The sequence below is a fragment of the Silurus aristotelis genome (genome assembly GCF_946808225.1).
Source record: "Silurus aristotelis genome assembly, chromosome: 19".
Lineage (NCBI taxonomy): Eukaryota > Metazoa > Chordata > Actinopteri > Siluriformes > Siluridae > Silurus > Silurus aristotelis.
The window spans coordinates 6254701-6274636 of record NC_139592.1 but is presented as its reverse complement, the minus strand read 5'-3'; the positions used below and the strand labels follow the sequence as shown (position 1 = coordinate 6274636).

The 19936-nt window shown below is 42.0% G+C and overlaps 1 protein-coding gene across 2 annotated transcripts in view; it reads right to left on the bottom strand.

Annotated features, from left to right (window-relative positions):
• The window catches only part of dip2ba (disco-interacting protein 2 homolog Ba), a 59081-nt gene that overhangs the window by 18955 nt on the left and 20190 nt on the right, over nt 1–19936 (bottom strand). For both annotated transcript variants that reach the window (XM_083569751.1, XM_083569750.1), the window contains exons 3-6: nt 7761–7832; nt 4917–5063; nt 832–957; nt 183–404 (exon numbers count right to left, since the gene is read on the bottom strand). In XM_083569751.1, coding sequence (XP_083425877.1) covers nt 183–404; nt 832–957; nt 4917–5063; nt 7761–7832 — 567 coding nt within the window. The remainder of the gene's footprint in view (nt 1–182; nt 405–831; nt 958–4916; nt 5064–7760; nt 7833–19936) is intronic.

The window sequence follows — 19936 nt, the reverse complement described above, 5'->3', positions numbered from 1 at the left end:
TAACGCATCCTGTTCCTCGTAATAAAGATCTTTTATTAAAATCAGCCGATGCCATTTCAAGCAGAAGAATCTCGCCTGCAAATCAGCATAGGCAAAATTCCTTTGTGTCTGTTTTCTATTACTGTTGTCCTCTTAAAATTCTGAATTCAAATGTCAGCACTTAAATAGCGTTGACGGCATACCTATGCGAGTGTGTGCGAGTACATCTGCGAGTGCATTCTGGATGTGGTTCTTGCTGCCGTCTCCGTGTGACAGGGTGGACGAAGCCGAGGAGGAAGTGGACGATCCTTGGATTGAGCGATTGATCCAAAACTCAGAATTCTGCAGACTCTGAGTAAGAGCTGCACTCACTGCAGCCTGACGTCTGCGCAGAGACCCTTCATCTTCCGACGCAGACGAGGTGTCTGCACACACGCGGGCAACGTTATCGCAAAAGAGTACAAGCACAATGATATTAATGCTTCGCAAAAAAAAAATTGTCAAGGATTTGATGAGATTCTTTTTTCAAATCAAAAACAGCAGGAGGAACAGAGTGTAATTGAGTCATTAATTGAATAGCATTCAAGATGCCTTAATATGCACATGGATATGACTGGGTGTAGAAGCACTGTATATATTTACATGCAAAAGTTTTCTTTTTACATTACTTTATAACATTAACATCTAATTTAAAGACTAAAAAGACCAGTATCGAATTCTTATTTGTCACAATCTAAGTTGTTGTTGTACTCTGACTCTTTTCCCTGATATGCCGTGTGTCCTCATCCCTGGTCACTGAGCTGTGGACAGAAGGGGCAGCAGAAGGCTAGTGGGCGCAAACTCCCTACTCACCGGGAGGGGTGCAGTTCTCCACAGCGGCGTGGACGAAGGCAGATCGACGCTTAGTAGGCATGGGCAGTGCCATCTTCTGCTCTTTATGCTTGGCCAAAGCAGCCTGTACGGCTTCTGTGTGGATATCTAAAACAGGATGAGAGGATGCATATTACAGTCTGGGCGTTTCAGTGAATTATAAAGCATATTCATTTTACTGGGAGTACCCGGAGGTGCTATAGAGAGAGAGCGAGCGAGCGAGAAAGTGCGTTCACTGAGACAATGCTATCAAACTTCCATTAGCATTCCATCAGACTTGTGTGCAGATCACCAAATAAGATTGCTGAGAGTGTGCGAGTTCATGATAAAGCACAGCAGAGTGAGTCATTTTAAACCGATAAAAAAGTCTGTTTAAAGTCCGCTATGTCGAAGAGTTTATTAAAATGCATCTTTACACTGTATACAAATACACACACACACACACTCATACATATACACACACACACATACATATATACATTATATATATATATATATATATATATATATATATACACACACACACACACACACACAGTGAGGAAAATAAGTATTTGAACACCCTGCTATTTTGCAAGTTCTCCCACTTAGAAATCATGGAGGGGTCTGAAATTGTCATCGTAGGTGCATGTCCACTGTAAGAGACATAATCTAAAAAAAAAAATTCAGAAATCACAATATATGATTTTTAAACTATTTATTTGTATGATACAGCTGCAAATAAGTATTTGAACACCTGTCTATCAGCTAGAATTCTGACCCTCAAAGACCTGTTAGTCCGCCTTTAAAATGTCCACGTCCACTACATTTATTATCCTAAATTAGATGCACCTGTTTGAGGTCGTTAGCTGCATAAAGACACCTGTCCACCCCATACAATCAGTAAGAATCCAACTACTAACATGACCAAGACCAAAGAGCTGTCCAAAGACACTAGAGACAAAATTGTACACCTCCACAAGGCTGGCAAGGGCTACGAGGAAATTGCCAAGCAGCTTGGTGAAAAAAGGTCCACTGTTGGAGCAATCATTAAAAAATGGAAGAAGCTAAACATGACTGTCAATCTCCCTCGGACTGGGGCTCCATGTAAGATCTCACCTCGTGGGGTCTCAATGATCCTAAGGAAGGTGAGAAATCAGCCCAGAACTACACGGGAGGAGCTGGTCAATGACCTGAAAAGAGCTGGGACCACCGTTTCCAAGGTTACTGTTGGTAATACACTAAGACGTCATGGTTTGAAATCATGCATGGCACGGAAGGTTTCCCTGCTTAAACCAGCACATGTCCAGGCACGTCTTAAGTTTGCCAATGACCATTTGGATGATCCAGAGGAGTCATGGAAGAAAGTAATGTGGTCAGATGAGACCAAAATAGAACTTTTGGGTCATAATTCCACTAACGGTGTTTGGAGGAAGAAGAATGATGAGTACCATCCCAAGAACACCATCCCTACTGTAAAGCATGGGGGTGGTAGCATCATGCTTTGGGGGTGTTTTTCTGCACATGGGACAGGGAGACTGCACTGTATTACAGAGAGGATGACCGGGGCCATGTATTGCGAGATTTTGGGGAACAACCTCCTTCCCTCAGTTAGAGCATTGAAGATGGGTCGAGGCTGCGTCTTCCAACATGACAATGACCCGAAGCAAACAGCCAGGATAACCAAGGAGTGGCTCTGTAAGAAGCATATCAAGGTTCTGGCGTGGCCTAGCCAGTCTCCGGACCTAAATCCAATAGAGAATCTTTGGAGGGAGCTCAAACTCCGTGTTTCTCAGCAACAGGCCAGAAACCTGACTGATCTAGAGAAGATCTGTGTGGAGGAGTGGGCAAAAATCCCTCCTGCAGTGTGTGCAAACCTGGTGAAAAACTACAGGAAACGTTTGACCTCTGTAATTGCAAACAAAGGCTACTGTACCAAATATTAACATTGACTTTCTCAGGTGTTCAAATACTTATTTGCAGCTGTATCATACAAATAAATAGTTACAAAAAAATCATATATTGTGATTCTGGATTATTATTTTTTTTTTTATTATGTCTCTCACAGTGGACATGCACCTACGATGACAATTTCAGACCCCTCCATGATTAATAAGTGGGAGATCTTGCAAAATAGCAGGGTGTTCCAATACTTATTCATTCTCACTGTATATATATATTCATATGTGCCGATGTCTGGGAAAAAGTTGCACTAGATTTTGGAGTGTTCTTGTGGAGATGTGTTCATTCATCCACAATAGTGTTACAGCAAATTCAGATACTGATGTAATGTGAGGAGGCCTGAGGGTGCAGTCAGCGTTCCAATTCATCCCAAAGGTATTCAATAGGGTTTTGATCAGAGCTCTATTGTAGGTCACTTAAGATCTTACACTTCAACCCACATAGACCACAAACTTCATGTGCGTGGCTTTGTGCACAGAGGCGTTGTCATGCTGGAACAGGTTTGGGTCTCTATCCAAAGACATTGTGGTAACCGTTTGGTTTGGAATCACACATGGTTGGAGGACGGGTGTCCCAATACTTTTGTCCATGCATCATATGTATATAAAATGTAGACCCACACAAACACACACACTATGACTTTCCTTTCATATCTTTAGTCATCCTGCATGGCCTGGTTCATAGCTATGTAATGGGGAAATGCAACTGGATCTCACACACAGTACAAAGAAAAGTATAAGGTGTTCAGTTACTGATCTTTATTTAGTTGAACTGCTGATTGTTACTCCAAACCTGTTCTGCGTTTTACTGCAATCAACATCAGCACATTGATAGCTGCTTTACATCTCTCCCATGTACAGGTGAGATCTGCATTCATTTGCATGGTCTCATTCTTAATGATTTATTAGGCTGCAGCCAAACCTGTCAAATATACACCATTACCTCAACAATGTTATTTATTAGAAGATTAATATAAATTCAATAAAATACTATTACAGGCTTTTTTTTTAATAGACATTACAATAACAGTCTAGAGAATCAAAGTACTGATAAACCTTTGGGGAGGTTTAGGGTACAGTGGTCACATGGGCAGCACTGCAAAATGGCAAGGCAGTCTTATTTCGTTCAGCTTTAAACCAGGTGCACACTGAATTTGGCAACAATTTGGTTTACTAACAAACTTTGATAATCCTAAAAGATTCCTATAATAGGAGGTGAAGATCTGTAGTCTTTGATCGCTGGTTTGTTCACCAACAGCCGATTAACGGCAATAATTTTTTTCCTCCAATTAAATTCCGGCAGTGTCAGAAGATTTCAGACTCTTTCCTGCAGTGTGACTTTTCCCACGACGGCTGTCAAACCAAGAACCGATAGGAGCGCCGAACCTGACTACGCAATTAGAGCGACAACTTCAAACTACCTCAGGGAAAATGTGGAAAAGAGTCAGGTGGATACGACAGCAAGAAACTTCGAGTTATGGAAGAGAGCAAGAAAAAAAAAAAAAAAAAAAAGGGTTTGTATGAGGTTTTGATTATCAAGGCATGTCATGAACAAAAAACGCTAGATTGTTTTTGTTTGCTGCTAGCTACCGTTAGCGAGAGAGCGCAGGCCTGGACGCGTCACGGATTGATGAAGTAAAAATTCGGACGAGTAAAAATTGAGATTCTGTCTCGTGTTTTGACTGAGATCCTACAGTGTGACATGGTTGATCATTTTCATACAGTCTGACCAGCAATAATCACACACAGGACTAAAAAAAAAAAAATCCCACAGTGTGCACCTGACATTAGTCAAAGTGAAAAAAGTGTAAAAGCGTCGCTTTGCAGTGAACCGATGTAACAGCAACGACGGGGATAACGGATCACAAAATGTGTTTGATTTGTTGTCATATTGGACATATCGGTCAACATTTCTGAAAACCTGAATTGTGATCGCCGTTTATTTATTTATTTATTTATGGGGGGGGAGATGGTTGTCGCATTCTGAGTCCCGTTCTTCTGAGTCGCATTAAACTTTTTCAAAATGAACAAATCAACACTAGTGGCAACCAAGAAAATTCAAAAGCAGTTAATACACACATGGTGTACTGGTGATTGTCCAGATTTAGGTGAGTGTATTGGTGGTACCTGATCTGTAACGGTCATCACGGGCCCCCCCACTGCGGTGTGAGCGGTGTTGCCGTGGAAGGGCAGAGGGTCCTGCGTCCGGGCTGGGAGACGAGTCGACCCCGGGGCCTGGAGCCAAGTGGATACTCTTCATTTTTGGGTCCACATCTATAAACGAGAGAACACAGACTCAGTCTTCCCACAGGTCCAAACAAAGAAAGGGCTATCTACTGCATCACTAAATTATAGCTTTTACTCGATCAAAAGACACGGGAAGCTTTAAAAACACACCGCTTATGTGTGGTGCAAGAAACAGCGAGGGGGTGAAGCTTCAAAGGTTTAAAATGGCAGCTTTGAAAGCATGACATTTAAAAATTGTAGACAGACTTCGACTTTATAGATCCTAAAAATAAATGCACTAGGATTCTGATACATATCTGGGCGATATTAATAACTGTGTGCATTTTTTCCCATCCACTTCTAGTAAGAATTAGCTTGGTACAAATAAATGTAAAAAAACGCTTCCTGTGCCAATGAGTCAGTGTTGCAGCAAGAGCAAGAAATGATGCAAGACTGACCTAAACACACGAAGTTCATCACTTTCGCTTCCTCCTCTATTTCCTGTTACGATCATCACACTCTCCTTGCACTAGTGTGGTGTGTTCAGCAACAGGCAGGAAATGTTGGAAAATTTATCTCTTAAAAAAGGTTCAGTTCAATATTTTTTTTAATTACCATTCACTTTTTTTTTTTTTTTTTATTACAAAGTACACACAGGGGGTGATAAATCCTTATAAAAACAAGCTTTCTGTCGTAATCTGTGCTGCTGGACAAGTCTTAGCATGTTTTAAACATGCATTCTCAGCTCCTACCTCTAGAGGGCAGAAAGGAGCTAGTTTTAATTTCACAGATTACACCCAAAAAGTAATAGACTTTTAGACTGAAGGAATCTGTGAAATTTTTTGTGAACAAACGAATATTTCTAGAACTCCATTGGATGTTTTGTGGAAGTATCAGAGTATGTACAAAAAGACAGCACTCTGAAGCTGCATTTATGATACAGACAACTTATTTATTTAATACTGAAACATCTGAAATGTTATCAACCCAAAATTACATTCTTAGGCCATATCCACATGGATATGGCCTAAGAATGTAATTTTGGGCTGATAACATTGTACATTTGTAACATTGTACATACAGATTTCTCTCTCCATTTTGGACTTGACACAATGAAACGACGATTTTTCAATCAACGAAAACGTTTTTGAAACCGCTCTACAAAGTAGACGAATTTTAAAGCGCTGTTTTCGCGTTGCAGTGTGGACTAAAGAAGAAAAAAAATAGGAGGGCTTTCGAAAACGTTGCCGCTTTTTTATTCATTGCCGTGAATCTTTGAAGAGCTGCAAAATAAATAAACGGCAGAACAGGGACGTAAGCGGTTCCAGGCGTTTCAGTGTGGAACTATATCGAATAGAATTCTAGCTCATGCTATCTATCTATCTATCTATCTATCTATATATATATATATATATATATATATATATATATATATATATATATATATATATATATATATATATATATATATATATATATATATATAATTCAAGCCAAAACTCACTAACAATAGATCCATGATTAAAACAGAGGATATTAACTAAATCCTGCCATCAGGATTCACGATTCTGGGCTCAGAAAACCGGTGTCACAAACATAACCGTATTGATTTTGTATCCAGCTTGTTGTTTTCAAGTTTCTGCAATTTTTAGCTGAAACTGGTGCCGTTTGGACGAGAATTGGAGAAGCACGCACTCGGATTTCAATCGAAAATAATCTGGCAGTGGAACAACTTTGATTGTCGGATGCCTTTGGTTGCAAAGGAATGAAAGGTTATTATGCCTCTGCCAGCAGTCACAACTGAAGAACTCCTACACCTATGAGACCAAAACCATTTGTAACATTGTACAATTGTACAGGCCAAAAAAAAAAAAAAGGAACAACGCCAATATTAACTTGTCATGCTGTTCAGCATTATGCTGTTCCTGGTATTGTTTGCAAGAGTGGAAAAGAAAGTATGTTTCCGAAACAGGAGGGGAAAAAAGTCAACAATACCTGTGAAGCCATCTTTTCCTCTAACCTAATAACCAGCACACACAGGCTACAGCACTGGCCCACACTTCTACAGCTGAAGCGTATACAGGACATAATGTGGATGATAAAAGATGCGGTTTGTTGTATATAATTTATCAGAGTTCTTGTGCAGTTCATGAAGACTGCAGTGAAACACAATGTTAGACTGGTAGCTGCTGCTCCCTTCAGCAAACTAAACATGTGAAATGTTAGAGACGTGTTTTGGCTGGAGCTAAAGCGAGGAAGACCATAACAACATTCATCTTAGGCCGAAATATTTCTTTAAATCAGTCTGGAGCCGCCTTTTCACGGGTCTAACGCATGAGTCACAAGGAAAGTGTGTGTGTGTGTGTGTGTGTGTGTGTGTGTGTGTGTGTGTGTGTGTGTGTGTGTGTGTGTGTGTGTGTGTGTGTGTGTTCGGAACAGAACTGACTTCAATAAACAAAGAGAGTCAGAGAGAGGGAGAAAGACAGAAAGAAAGAGATTTAAAGATTAACAAACAGATACAAAAAGAGGCAGACAGAGAAAGAAAGACAGAGAGAGAGAGAGAGAGAGAGAGAGAGAGAGGCAGACAGACACAGAAAAAGAGAAAAAGGCAGGCAGAAAGACAAGACATAAAAAGAGAAAGAGTGAAGAAAGAGAAAAAGAAAGAAACTAAGACAGAGTGAAACTCAAAGAGAAAAAAAAAAAGAAAGAGAGGGAACGAGAGCGAGAGAGAAAATAAACCCTTACTCTGAGTATGTGGTATGTATGGTGCCAGCAGCTTGGCTCTTTTCTTCTCGTAGCCCTTTTGCGTGATGTCACCTGTGAAAACAAACAGAGAACGGAGTGAGCGGTGGAGGAGAAAAACGCCTGGCACATCGTTCACACTGAAGCATGAGTCAGGTAGGAACGTGACGGCGCTGATCTGAGTCAGACAGGCCATCGCTCTGCTGTCCAGCTAAGCAACATGACGTATATCAACACTGAACAGCTTCCGTACACCCGGGTTCCCGTCATTACTTAAGGGATGAAACAGCGGAGTGGAACTCAGCACGTCTATACGCTAACTTAGCATTTCCATTCATCCATCAATCCATCCATCCATCCATCCTCCTGCTCAGTCAGCGAGAGACGATTCAGTACCGCACTGCTGCGGTCTTGTTCCAACTTCCACAATGTACACTGCTTGTAAATCTCAAGACACTTCTGAGTGTGTGTGGGTGTGTGTGTGCTTTCAGGGTGGGCTGAGGGGAAAATTATGGCCCTTGGTTTAATAAGACCTTGTGGCCACACACACACCTCGCAAGAGACTAATTATAGGTTGAATCCAACCTTGCTTGTGGTGTTAAAGTTTAGAAACAAAAACCTAAAGGCAGAACGTCTCCATGTACCTCAACATCACCTGTAGCTCCATATCCCTCTCTTACACATTTGTATGAAGGTTCTCTCTCTCTCTCTCTCTCTCTCTCGCTCTCCTCTCTCCTCTCTCCTCTCTCTCCTCTCTCCTCTCTCTCCTCTCTCTCCCCCTCCCTCCAGAAAATTCTCACATTAACAGAAAATAACACCAGGATCCACATCAAGCGTCTCCCCCCCCTCCAACCCACACACAACCCCCTACACCCCCTTCTCTTGTCTCCCACATGTGTACACACACTCGCAAAAAGAAAAGAAGCCTGGAGAGTCTCAGTCACACACACACACACACACACACACACACACACACACACACACACACACACACACACACACACACACACACACACACACTCCTTCATTCTTGACTGTGGGAAACGGCAAACCGCGTGACTAGATAAGCCAGCAGAAGGACGGCTCTGTCTCACAGGACGCAGTCGTGTTTTCATCTTTTTCCAGAGCAAGTGATAAGCCGAACCCGTGCGGCCATGTTTGTTTTGGGAACCGACTCCCCGAGAAAAAAAGGCCAACGAGGGCCTCAACATGAACTCGGCAAACAAAAGAACCGAAAGGCGGAGCTGAAGAACAGCTAAGGGAGCCTGTTGAACTGCGCGAGAGATTTATTCAGGGAGGGAGGGGGAAAAAGACGGGGAAAGAAAAGGAGGACGAAAACAAAAGAAAGGAAAACTCTCTTCGCTTTAGGCACACAGAGACGGCCAGCATTCTGCTGAAGTTCACGCCTGGTTAGCCTGAGAATGTGGACTAGAAATACAGAGGCTTCCTCCTACCATCCTAGCACTTTCCTGCTCTGTCACACACACACACACACACACACACACACACACACACACACACACACACACACACACACACACACACACACACACACACACACACACACACACACACACACTCATATAGTCCCCCACTCCACTCCTTTTACACACAGCCAATAAAGTTTTATTGGTATGAGGACCAACAATGAACTGCCGAAAGTCTCTCAAGCAACACAGAAGCTCTAATACGCTAACTAGCTAATCAGCACCCACACCCACACACTCAAACCCGACTCACAAGCTCCCGTGCATACAATCACGTGATACCTCAATTATCTCTTTATTTATTAACTCGTAAAATAGAAGCTTTTTGAATACAAGTCGAATAAATGGCCAGATTTCAGAGCTCTATACACACTATATGGACCAAAGCATTAAGACATCTGATGTTTCCAGCCATATCTGGTTTCTCCGCAATGTCTGGATGTGGTTGCATGATATTTTATCTTCACTTGAACTAGGGGACCCAAACCTGCTCCAGCATGACAATACAGCTGTGCACAAAGCCAGATCCATGAAGATATGATTTACATGGGTTCAAGTGGGAGATCTCTTGCGATAGATTTCTATCCTAAACCTTATTGAACACCTTTGAGATGAATTGGAATGCAGGCCTCCTCATCTCACCTACATCAGTACCTGACTTTATAAACACCCTTTTGACTGAATGAATCTTCACAAATCTCCACAAGACCACTCAAACATCTAGTGAAGGTTATTATAACAGTAAATGAGAACTAAATGTGCACATATGAATCTCTCGTACACATAAAACAATTACAAAAAAATTAATAAATTAAAAAACCACAAACACAATGAACATTCCTACCCCCCCCCACACACACACACACACACACCCCACAAACACACAAAGCAAAACCAACAACAAAAAAAACATTAACATACAAACATTAGAATGTGCAAGCACACACACACCCCAAAACATTTAAACCACAAATAGAGAGAAGAGGCTGAGTGAAGTGTTTGTGTGCAGCAATGTGTGAGAGTCCGTGCTACAAAGGGCTGATGTAATGCAAGGAGTATGACCACACTCACGCACTCGTCCGTCCGCGCGCACACACACACACACACACACACACACACACACACACACACACACACACACACACACACACACACACACACACTTACAGAGACTGGAGCCTGTGTTCAAATAATGACAAAAACAAGAATTCAGAGCGCACACACTGGCAGTGCTCCATCAGCACTGAGGCACCTTTGTGTCCCAGATCTCTTTCTCTCTTTCATTCTCCCTCTCTTTTTCTCTCTCCGACACACACACACACACACACACACACACACACACACACACACACCCCGAGTCTCTGACACTTCCACCAAGGCAACAGCGAAGCACCTGTCTGACACAGTGCAGGATGATTATGGGAGTAACTGTGAATGCCTGGAGTTTGTATCATTTGGTTAATGTAAAGCCCTGTGAGTGTGTGTGTGTGTGTGTGTGTGTAAGGGTTATTGGACAGGATATGACTGTTCCCCCACCCTGCACTGCTTGCCAAAATTGGCCCCAGTGTATTCATGAGGAGGAATGTGCTGATTGGACGATAGTCGGGGCCAACTGGCCAGCATGCATACAGCATTGGCCAAATGCGAGATCTAGCTTCTATACACACACACACACACACACACACACACACACACACACACACACACACACACACACACACACACACACACACACACACACACACACACACACACACACACACGGCAGCTCTAAGCCAAGAGCAACATGCTTTAACATTCACTCATGTCTGTGTGGACTTGTGTGTGTGTGTATGTATGTATGTATGTATGTATGTATGTATGTATGTATGTATGTATGTATGTATGTATGTGTGTGTGTGTGTGTGTGTGTGTGTGTGTGTGTATGTATGTATGTATGTGTGTGTGTGTGTGTGAACGAGCAAACATGCTAGGACTTTATCTGTGTCACTGTGTCATTTATGCATTTAATGTGCATCTGTGTTTAAGCCTGTTCTTCATCCACACCCCCAACACACACACACACACACACACACACCTCAGTAGCAAAGGAAACGATAAGCTGGTCAGGCTTCCTGCCTCATCGGCTCCCAGGGTGACTGGAAAAACCCGAGCATAGAGAGGAAGCATGTGCACGCACGCGCACACACGCGCACACACACGCACACACACGCACACGAAAAATGAGAACCTGCAACACACCGAAACACCTCACTCGACTCCCACTGCCTTCAGTTCCAATCAAGTATTAATGCTTCCTAATTTGAACAAACCCCATCCCATCAGAAGCCCACAATCTTGCCGATATCACTCACACATTTCTTTCACGTGACGTTCACTCGGGGTCACCACATCTGGCAGGAAATTTATGTTACCTAGCAGCCGGAAAGCACAGAGTTCTCTTCGACCTGAGGACTTCCACAGGGTGGAAAATGTACATTCTGTGAGCAAACACCTGCACTGGAGACTCCTTCATTATAATCATTGAACGGTTTCCATTTCCATGGCAACACTGGGATATTTCCAGGCATTTTATCCGGCTTTTAAACCTATATTCATTTTTTCGCTAAACATTTAACCACCAAATTCTGTTTTCTTCCTGTTTGCTTTGCAGTTAGCTTTATAGAATGTACCATGAATGAACCTGATGCTTCTCCTACCCCATCTACTCCATCTCCACTTCACCCTGAGCAGTGTAAAGAGATCAGCTTGTGTGTATATGTGCTCAAGCGTCTACATCTGTAATCAGTCATGTTTCGGACTTCTCTGGCTCGGTCTATTCAACTGAACATGTTCAATCCCGAGTTAAATCGATTTGCATGCATCCTATTTTCCAGCACTGCAATCCCAGAGCAGCCGTCTGCTAAACTCCCTGCGGTGGGATTTGGGACAGAAACGCGTGCGCCAAATTTAGACCGCCAAAAGTCCAAAAAAAGCAGAGCAGAGCTCTCGGATCCCAGCGTCCACCCACCCACGGGCCTCGAGGAGCTGCTGCTGCTGCTGCAGAGTGTGACAGGAGGAAAGCGGGACTGGAGCATCCAAAGACGCAGAAGACAAGGTGACAAGCTGTTCGGGGACAGGGTTTGGAAAGTTTCAACGAGCTAAATCAGTGCACAAGTCTGACTGTTTACAACATGGCTGGAATGTTTATAAATAAAACAAAAAACACGTAGAGAAATGTGAATATAAACCCACCGCACAGGAATAAGCAGATAACATGCTTAAGACCAGTAGAGAAGGTTCCAGCCCCCCTAAGGAGACTGTGAAACAACAGCAGATGGTATGATTGTTTTTTGTGTGGACCTCATAACTAGCATTAAGTCATATCTAGGAGGTCAAATCAAACATAATACAATACTTAATTGGTATAAAGATCCGGAACAGAAAGCTACAAAAAAATATTCCAAAAATCTAAATACGCTTATGAATAAACTATATGGAGTGGAATCTACTTTACATTTCAAAGGGTGCACAGCTTTATATGAAAGGTAAAATAAGATTTGAGAAAAGAGTTAGCTACCCTATGTAGACAAAATTACTGGGACTTAAGTTACACATGCTTTCTGAGTTCCACATTTAGTCCATATATATGCTGTTATTATAACCTCCACTCGTCTGTGAAGATGTTACACTGGATTTTAGAGTGTGCTAATGAAGATGTGTGTTCATTCAGTGACCAGGGCTTTAGTAAACTCTGGTAGTGATGTAGGTGAGGAGGTCCACTCTAAATCATGTAAAACATATCTCCATAGAGCAGGATTTGTACACACACCGTCATGCTGGAACAGGTTCAGGTCTCCTAGTTCAAGTGAAGGGAACATTTCATACCACTGCACCCAAAGACATCCCATATAATTGTGTGCCTTGAACTTTGTTTGGGGAAGATCCAAACATGATTGGAAAAGGCCAGATGTCCTTAAAATTAGTCCATATAACGTAGCATACCTGAACACGTTAAACACAAAGAGCTTAGCAGATAATCAATTGTGAATTGTCATTAAACTGCTTTGTGTTAGATATTTTGTGAGGGTGATATTTTTCTGGACTGCTGGTCGAATTCACATTTAGGCTACACCCACTTTGAGTCAAATCGAGATATTTGGAGCACTACAGAGAGCACTACTGTTTTTGTATTGCTAATGTAATAAAATTGCACTGCCTCTGCATGTCTTCTCTCTCCGTGTCTTTTCTTGTACTCCGTGCCTGTTGGTCTGACTGAATCATCAAATCCATGAATCACTGCTGAATCACCGACTGTTCAGAGAAATATCAAATAAAGTACACGGCCTTCTCTAAACGCACCTGAACGGCCTAGGTTTGACTCAATCAGACTCGTGTTGTTATCAAGCAATGAAATTCTGCCACTTTGATCTTTTCTATGAATATTTACCTCACACCGGTTCTAGTTCTTCAGACTTGCTGAGGTATTTTTCTGCCACTGATGTAAATGATCAAATTGTCATCGAGAAGCTTAACACTAGCATTACATTTGTCAATCTGGTTCTTTCCCCTCAAATTTGGGTTTATTTAGATTGCAGTTTTTTCAAAAACACACACCAATAATCCCTGTTTTTATCGAATATATGATTATCTACAGTAATTAATGTTTGTCACACCCAAAATAAAAACCCAAATCATAGACCTGCTTGTAAGCTACACTTGCCCTAAAGCTCCAGGACAAAAGGTTAATAAAGCAAACAGGTGTCTAACATGTCTCATCAGCTCCATGTGGTATATAGCTGAAGAAAAAATAAAAAAATAATTCTCAGCACCTAATTTTTTTGAAAAATAAGCATATTATTGATGGTACATTCAGACACCAATTGGATTTTTCTTTTCAGGAGAATTAGAAAGAGAAGCAAAAACCTTTGAATACAAAAACAAAACAAAACAAAAAAAAAACCAAGCAATTTGCTGCCAAGTCTACGATGGTGCAACCACAGACGCACTGCTACACCCAGAGGCTTGGTGACAAATGTGGCTGCTGAGGTAAAAACTGAGATACGGAGATTAGCAAAGCTAGTAACAGCCCTCACGCTGCATTCTAACACACCTATGATAACACACACACCTACGCCTGAGGTAATAACAGCTGTCACAAATGAAGAGATCCCGTTACAGTTAATGTCCTTTGACTGAAACACTGACTGCTGCTTAACTTATTTAGTGGGATGTTTTAAGATATACACCTTGGCTCTGCCCCCAACACACACACACACACACACACACACACACACACACACACACACACACACACACACACAGGAAATAAAGAAAAGTATAGCTTATCAGTTAGGTGCAGTCAGTGCACATTAAGCACAGAGGCTCAGAGGAAGTAGTTGCTATGGGTGGTTTTTGCCCACTTGGGAGCCTGGCACTTACGTCACATCCTGCCTGCTCTCTGTACAAACAGCACACAGCCACAATGACACAAATGTGCACCCGGTCGAGGCAGAATTTTGCTCAGCCCAATGCAGAACGCTCAGAACAGCAATTTACCCAGAAATCGTTTTTACACAAATGCCACGCTTGCTTCGGTGAAACCGAAATACACATCTTTACCCGAACTGAGACTCAGAGACCGCACCATTACTTCTACTTTCACTGGAACAGAACATTGCGAAGGCCCTGCTTCCATCAATAGTACTGACCTTCCCATAGACCGTGCCTCCTTCCCTGTAAATAAGAGAGGCCACCTATCCTTGAATCAAACCGACATGCAGAGAGATGATGAATACTGCAGTTGAACGGAAAAGCTCCACAAGAATTGCCTGGTAGATCCCATTAAATCCACACCTCCATCAGTGTTATTGACAAGCACAGAGGGTAGAGAACCTACACTGGAGAACTGGACAAGTACAGAGGCCACACATCCTTCATTAGGATAGACAAGCACAGAGGTCACACCTCCTTTACAATGTCCACATTTCCTTTAATGGGATGGACAAGCACTGAGGCCACACCTCTTCCACTGGGGCACTGGATAAGTCCAGAGGCCACACCTCCTTCAATGGAATAGACAAGGACAGATGGTGGAGCACCTTCACTGGAGAACTGGACAAGTATAGAGGTCACACATCCTGCAAAGGAACGAACAATACTAAATGTGTACACCATTCTTTCATGTTAAGAATGGTATAAATGAGAAAATCATAGACTTGGCTAGAATCCAAAATGAGACCGCAACATATTAGCTTGAAGAACAATAACCAAAATCCATCTCACAAACACACACACATAATCGAACACTCAGTAATCCAGAATTACACAGAACTGAAGGATGAAGAAGCTTGAAGATGGCAGCACTGTGGCCTCCCACATTTCTTTTTTTTTATTGAGTAGGTAAACATGGATTTTGCTTGCGAAATATAACTGACAAAGTTGTTTCTCTTCGAACACGAGCAACGTGGGAAGAGCACTAGGCTTTCCTTAATAAGCTAAACAACTATGTCGGAAAGTGGAATTATATATGGGAGAGATGAACTGACTCTCAGAGAGGCTCAGGGGAAGGAGCCACGAGGCTGGCGTCAGACTCTGAGGTGGTATTTTTAGTTCCTGAAGCAAACGGTTCCTTTTACAAAAGAAGGGAAAACACTGTTTAGAAGAAAGAATTAAGAATGCATTAGGAGCATAACTGCATTTCTGTGTGACTGCCACGCTTGAAGTCTATTATTATAGCATGGTTTACTGTAATGAAGCAGCTCTGCAGTTTGAGCCCGGAACATGGCGCATCCACGTCGCGCACCACATCAGCCATCAGGAATGTCCAGGGTTTTCAACCTGATCTGAAGCAGAATGAGGGCTGCGAGGTTTAAGAAAAGCTACCTGATTTGCATTTCTGCAAAGAAACAAAAAGAAGTGTCAGTGCAATACCATGGGTGATGCAAGAAATCAGGAGTCTGAAATCACTCGTGTGTGTCTGCCTGCACAAATTCAGAAAAAAGGAGGTGAGGAAAATTTGGTGGAAACCACTGCAATGTGCTCTTCAAACTGCATTCACTATCAGTGATTAGGATGGATGTCTTAACGTGAGACGGACCTATGGTCTATAAGTGATGGATCAAAATAAAAATTTCAAAAAGCAAGGAAGAAAAACAAAAGTGGAGGAGTGAGCATTGGGATAAATAGGAAGAGAGAAATCTTTGGATGATGAAACCATCTTAGGACATCTAATGATGAATGATGAAATCCAGAGTGCAACATTAACTAAAGAAATCCCACTCGAGCTAAAGAAACAGCTCAGTTTATAACTGAATTTACTATATGGCGAGATGTAGCTTCTGTATAGTTGAGCAACTGCTCAATATCAAGTTGGACCACCAAAGATGGGGATCTCATAGTGATGAAATGGTGAAGCAGGCAGAAAGGCAGGGAGGAAAAAGACAGGTGGTTGATTTGCTGTAGTACATGAAGTCAGGGAAAATCCGATGGCATCTGTAGCTGTTCAGCAGGTGAGCCGTGTCCAGCAGGCAAGGGATAATACTCACAGTCTGCTCACGATAAACTCTCCTTCTGCGAGCCACAGAAATGTGTGTTAATACATCACAGTGCTGCTGAAAACTGATTGGTCAGAAGAATGAATTAATCTTCAATACTGGCTTAAGTTGAAGACATCGTTTCTATAGTAACAGCCGGTTCACAGGGACACCTACGATGGATAATATAAATCTAAATCCATCATCTAAAGCCTATCTAAGGAAAGAAACAGTGTAATCTTATGGTGGAGATATTATTTATTATAATTTATATTATTTGTGTATAAACGGAGTCTCTATGATTAGTGGTTTGTAACGGTCAGTACGGTAGTTTCTTAGCAACATCGCAAGATGCGTTTTTTTTTTTTTACTTATGGAGGGAGAAATAGAGGGGAAAGAGAGAGAATCTAGGGAAAGTAGGACTATTTACAGCTGCTATAACAAAAAGCGGAAAAACAGGAAGTAACTTGTCTTGAGGATGTTCGTCAATGTTAAATGTAATTAACTGAAAACGTATAAATGTGGTGTTCATTAATAATTGGCGGCAAATTGCAAGAGGTACTAAACTTATTACATGACAGTAATCACCATTTGTGATGTAATAACAATGCGTTATGTCCAGATGCCTCGCAAGAAAGTGGAAGCTCAGTGGTCAAGGCTCTAGGTTACTGATCAGAAGGCCGAGTGTTCAAACCAAATCCAATAAACGTTATTCTTGGGCCCTTGAGCAAGACTTTTAACCCTTTGTGCTCCAGGGGTGCTGTATCATGGCCGATCCTGCCCGCTGCATCCTAAAATCACTGGGTTATGAGAATAAATATTTGTTGTGCTGTAACGTACATGTGACAAGTAAAAAGCCTGTTACTGATTTGTCTTACAGCACGTCCAGTTAAGAGTTATTCCATTGTAACAGTGTATCGGTTACTAGTGGGTCATCAGAGTAGTCTGGTGTCGATTATATTCTGTTTACGAGTTCCCTAATTCTCACTCTACACACGTCCACGTGGTCCTGAAATCTCTAAACCTCGCCAAAAAAAGAGCGTCATCTGGCTAAAGAAAACATTCGCACGAGCCATTCGATAAATTGATCCTTCAAGGCTTCAAATCCGCACAAGCTTTTCTTGGCAGAACAAAACAATCCGAGCTTACAAGCTTATCTTTAGATTTGGGCTGGAATACGAAAGGCGTGAGTGCGGACCACGAAACAGCTTGATGCAAAACACATCTCAAAAAAAGCAGCAGGACGAGAAAACAGACGCTGAGGATGTGGTGAGGAATCGGAAGCAGTCGTGTTGGGTTTTGCACGCTGCGTATGGTGATTAATGCTTGTGAGCTCAGCGGTGGAGATGCAACAGACCGGAAGGTGTTGAGTTTAGACACAGAAAATGGGAATTGACGTCATATGTACCAGTGTATTTTTGTGGTCACGCTGCACGCATGACTGCGCGGTGGCCTCACCGTTGCTTCATAGGCTACGATTCAGATCCGAAATATTTTGAATACTTTTTTTTTTTTTTTGCCTTTTCTAAGAAAAGATTGTCTTGGTAACATTTTGTCCATTAATTACACAATAGTATTTGTATATTTTATATAAACTGCTGGTTTACGATCATATTTTGATGTTTTAAATACGTTTCGATGGTATCAAAAGGTTTCAAGACTGGCTCGGTTTACAAGAAAGTACTTTATTTATCTACGTTTACATGCCACCACATTCAAAATCGTCCCCATGCACAGCAAAACAGCGCTCCCAGAGTTCCTGCAACTTCTGGAACGTGTCCTGGATGTCTTCTTTTCGAAGCGTATTGAGCACCTTCTGCGATTCACGCTGGATCTCTGCAGCAGTGTCAAAACAGTGACCTTTGAGCTTGATCTTCAACTTCGAGAAGAGTAGGGTGGGCGAGGAAGTGAGATCATGTGGAATGTTCTCTGTCGATCATCATGCAAAGGTTGGCGATTGGTTCTGACGTTTTTCGGGGGTCGAGCTCGTGATCCTTCCTGATCTCTTGGTGTCTTCCGCTCTTGAAGCCCTCGAATGACTCGTTGCAGCATCGCCGTATGTCACGTCAGACGTCTCTGTGTGAGATTTGCACGGTTTCACGCAGAATTTCACTATTCGTCCATAATGGAAATCATAGACACGGTAAGGCAAGGTAAGGTGGTCAGAATAGCACCAGCTAGCACCATTAGTCTCAAAACTGGGATAACACCTTGTAGATGTGTGGACCTACATTAGATGAGCCATACTCATCTTGATGACACCCAAATGAGGATGGGTTCCCCTTTTGAGTCTGGTTCCTCTCAAGGTTTCTTCCTCATAACATCTAAGGGAGTTTTTCCTTGCCACAGTCGCCATGGCTGCTCATCAGGGATAAATACACACCATTCACCTTAACTGTTGATTTCTGTAAAGCTGCTTTGAGACAATGTCTGTTGTGAAAAGCGCTATAGAAATAAACTTGACTTCATAATAGGTATACTGCTGTTTTTCCTGGATCAAATATATACTATTTGCTCAGAATTTCTGCATTATAACCACAATGACACCTTTCCCGCTCATTCACGATAAAACCAAATGGTGCTGTTTATACTCATCAACAGACACTCGCTGTATGTGCAAGAACACCTTTAAAGCGTCTACTAAACTGGAGAAAGGTGTCAGACTGTACACAGGCCCTTTTCATACTGCAAACACTTATTAATAAAAGAATACTAAACAAGCAAACCAATAATAAAAATGTTCCACATCGCTGAATAGCTTTATTGCAGTTCGACCCAAGATGTAAGAAATCAGCCAATAATGTCTGAAAGAAACCCCAATGTAAAGATTAAACCTCAGTATAGTGTACAGTCAATATAAAGAACGTATTATCTGAGAGCCCTGTTACACGCATCACAGAGAAACGAACGAGAAGGAGACAGGCGAAGAGACGAAGTAAAAAAAAAAAAGTTAAAAACGGTGTAGGAAAAAATGCTGAGTCACTTAAAGCGTGTGTAATTTCGCACATGGATGCCTACAGGGCTTAATGAGTTGAGATGTGGCGTGGCACCTAAATTGCCTGAGGCACCGAGCTGATAGTCAAAGAACGTTCAGGAGAATAATATCCAACTTAACTCAAATTACTGCTTTTTTTTCTTCTCTTAATTATATTATATAAATTCCCGATTAGATTAGCTT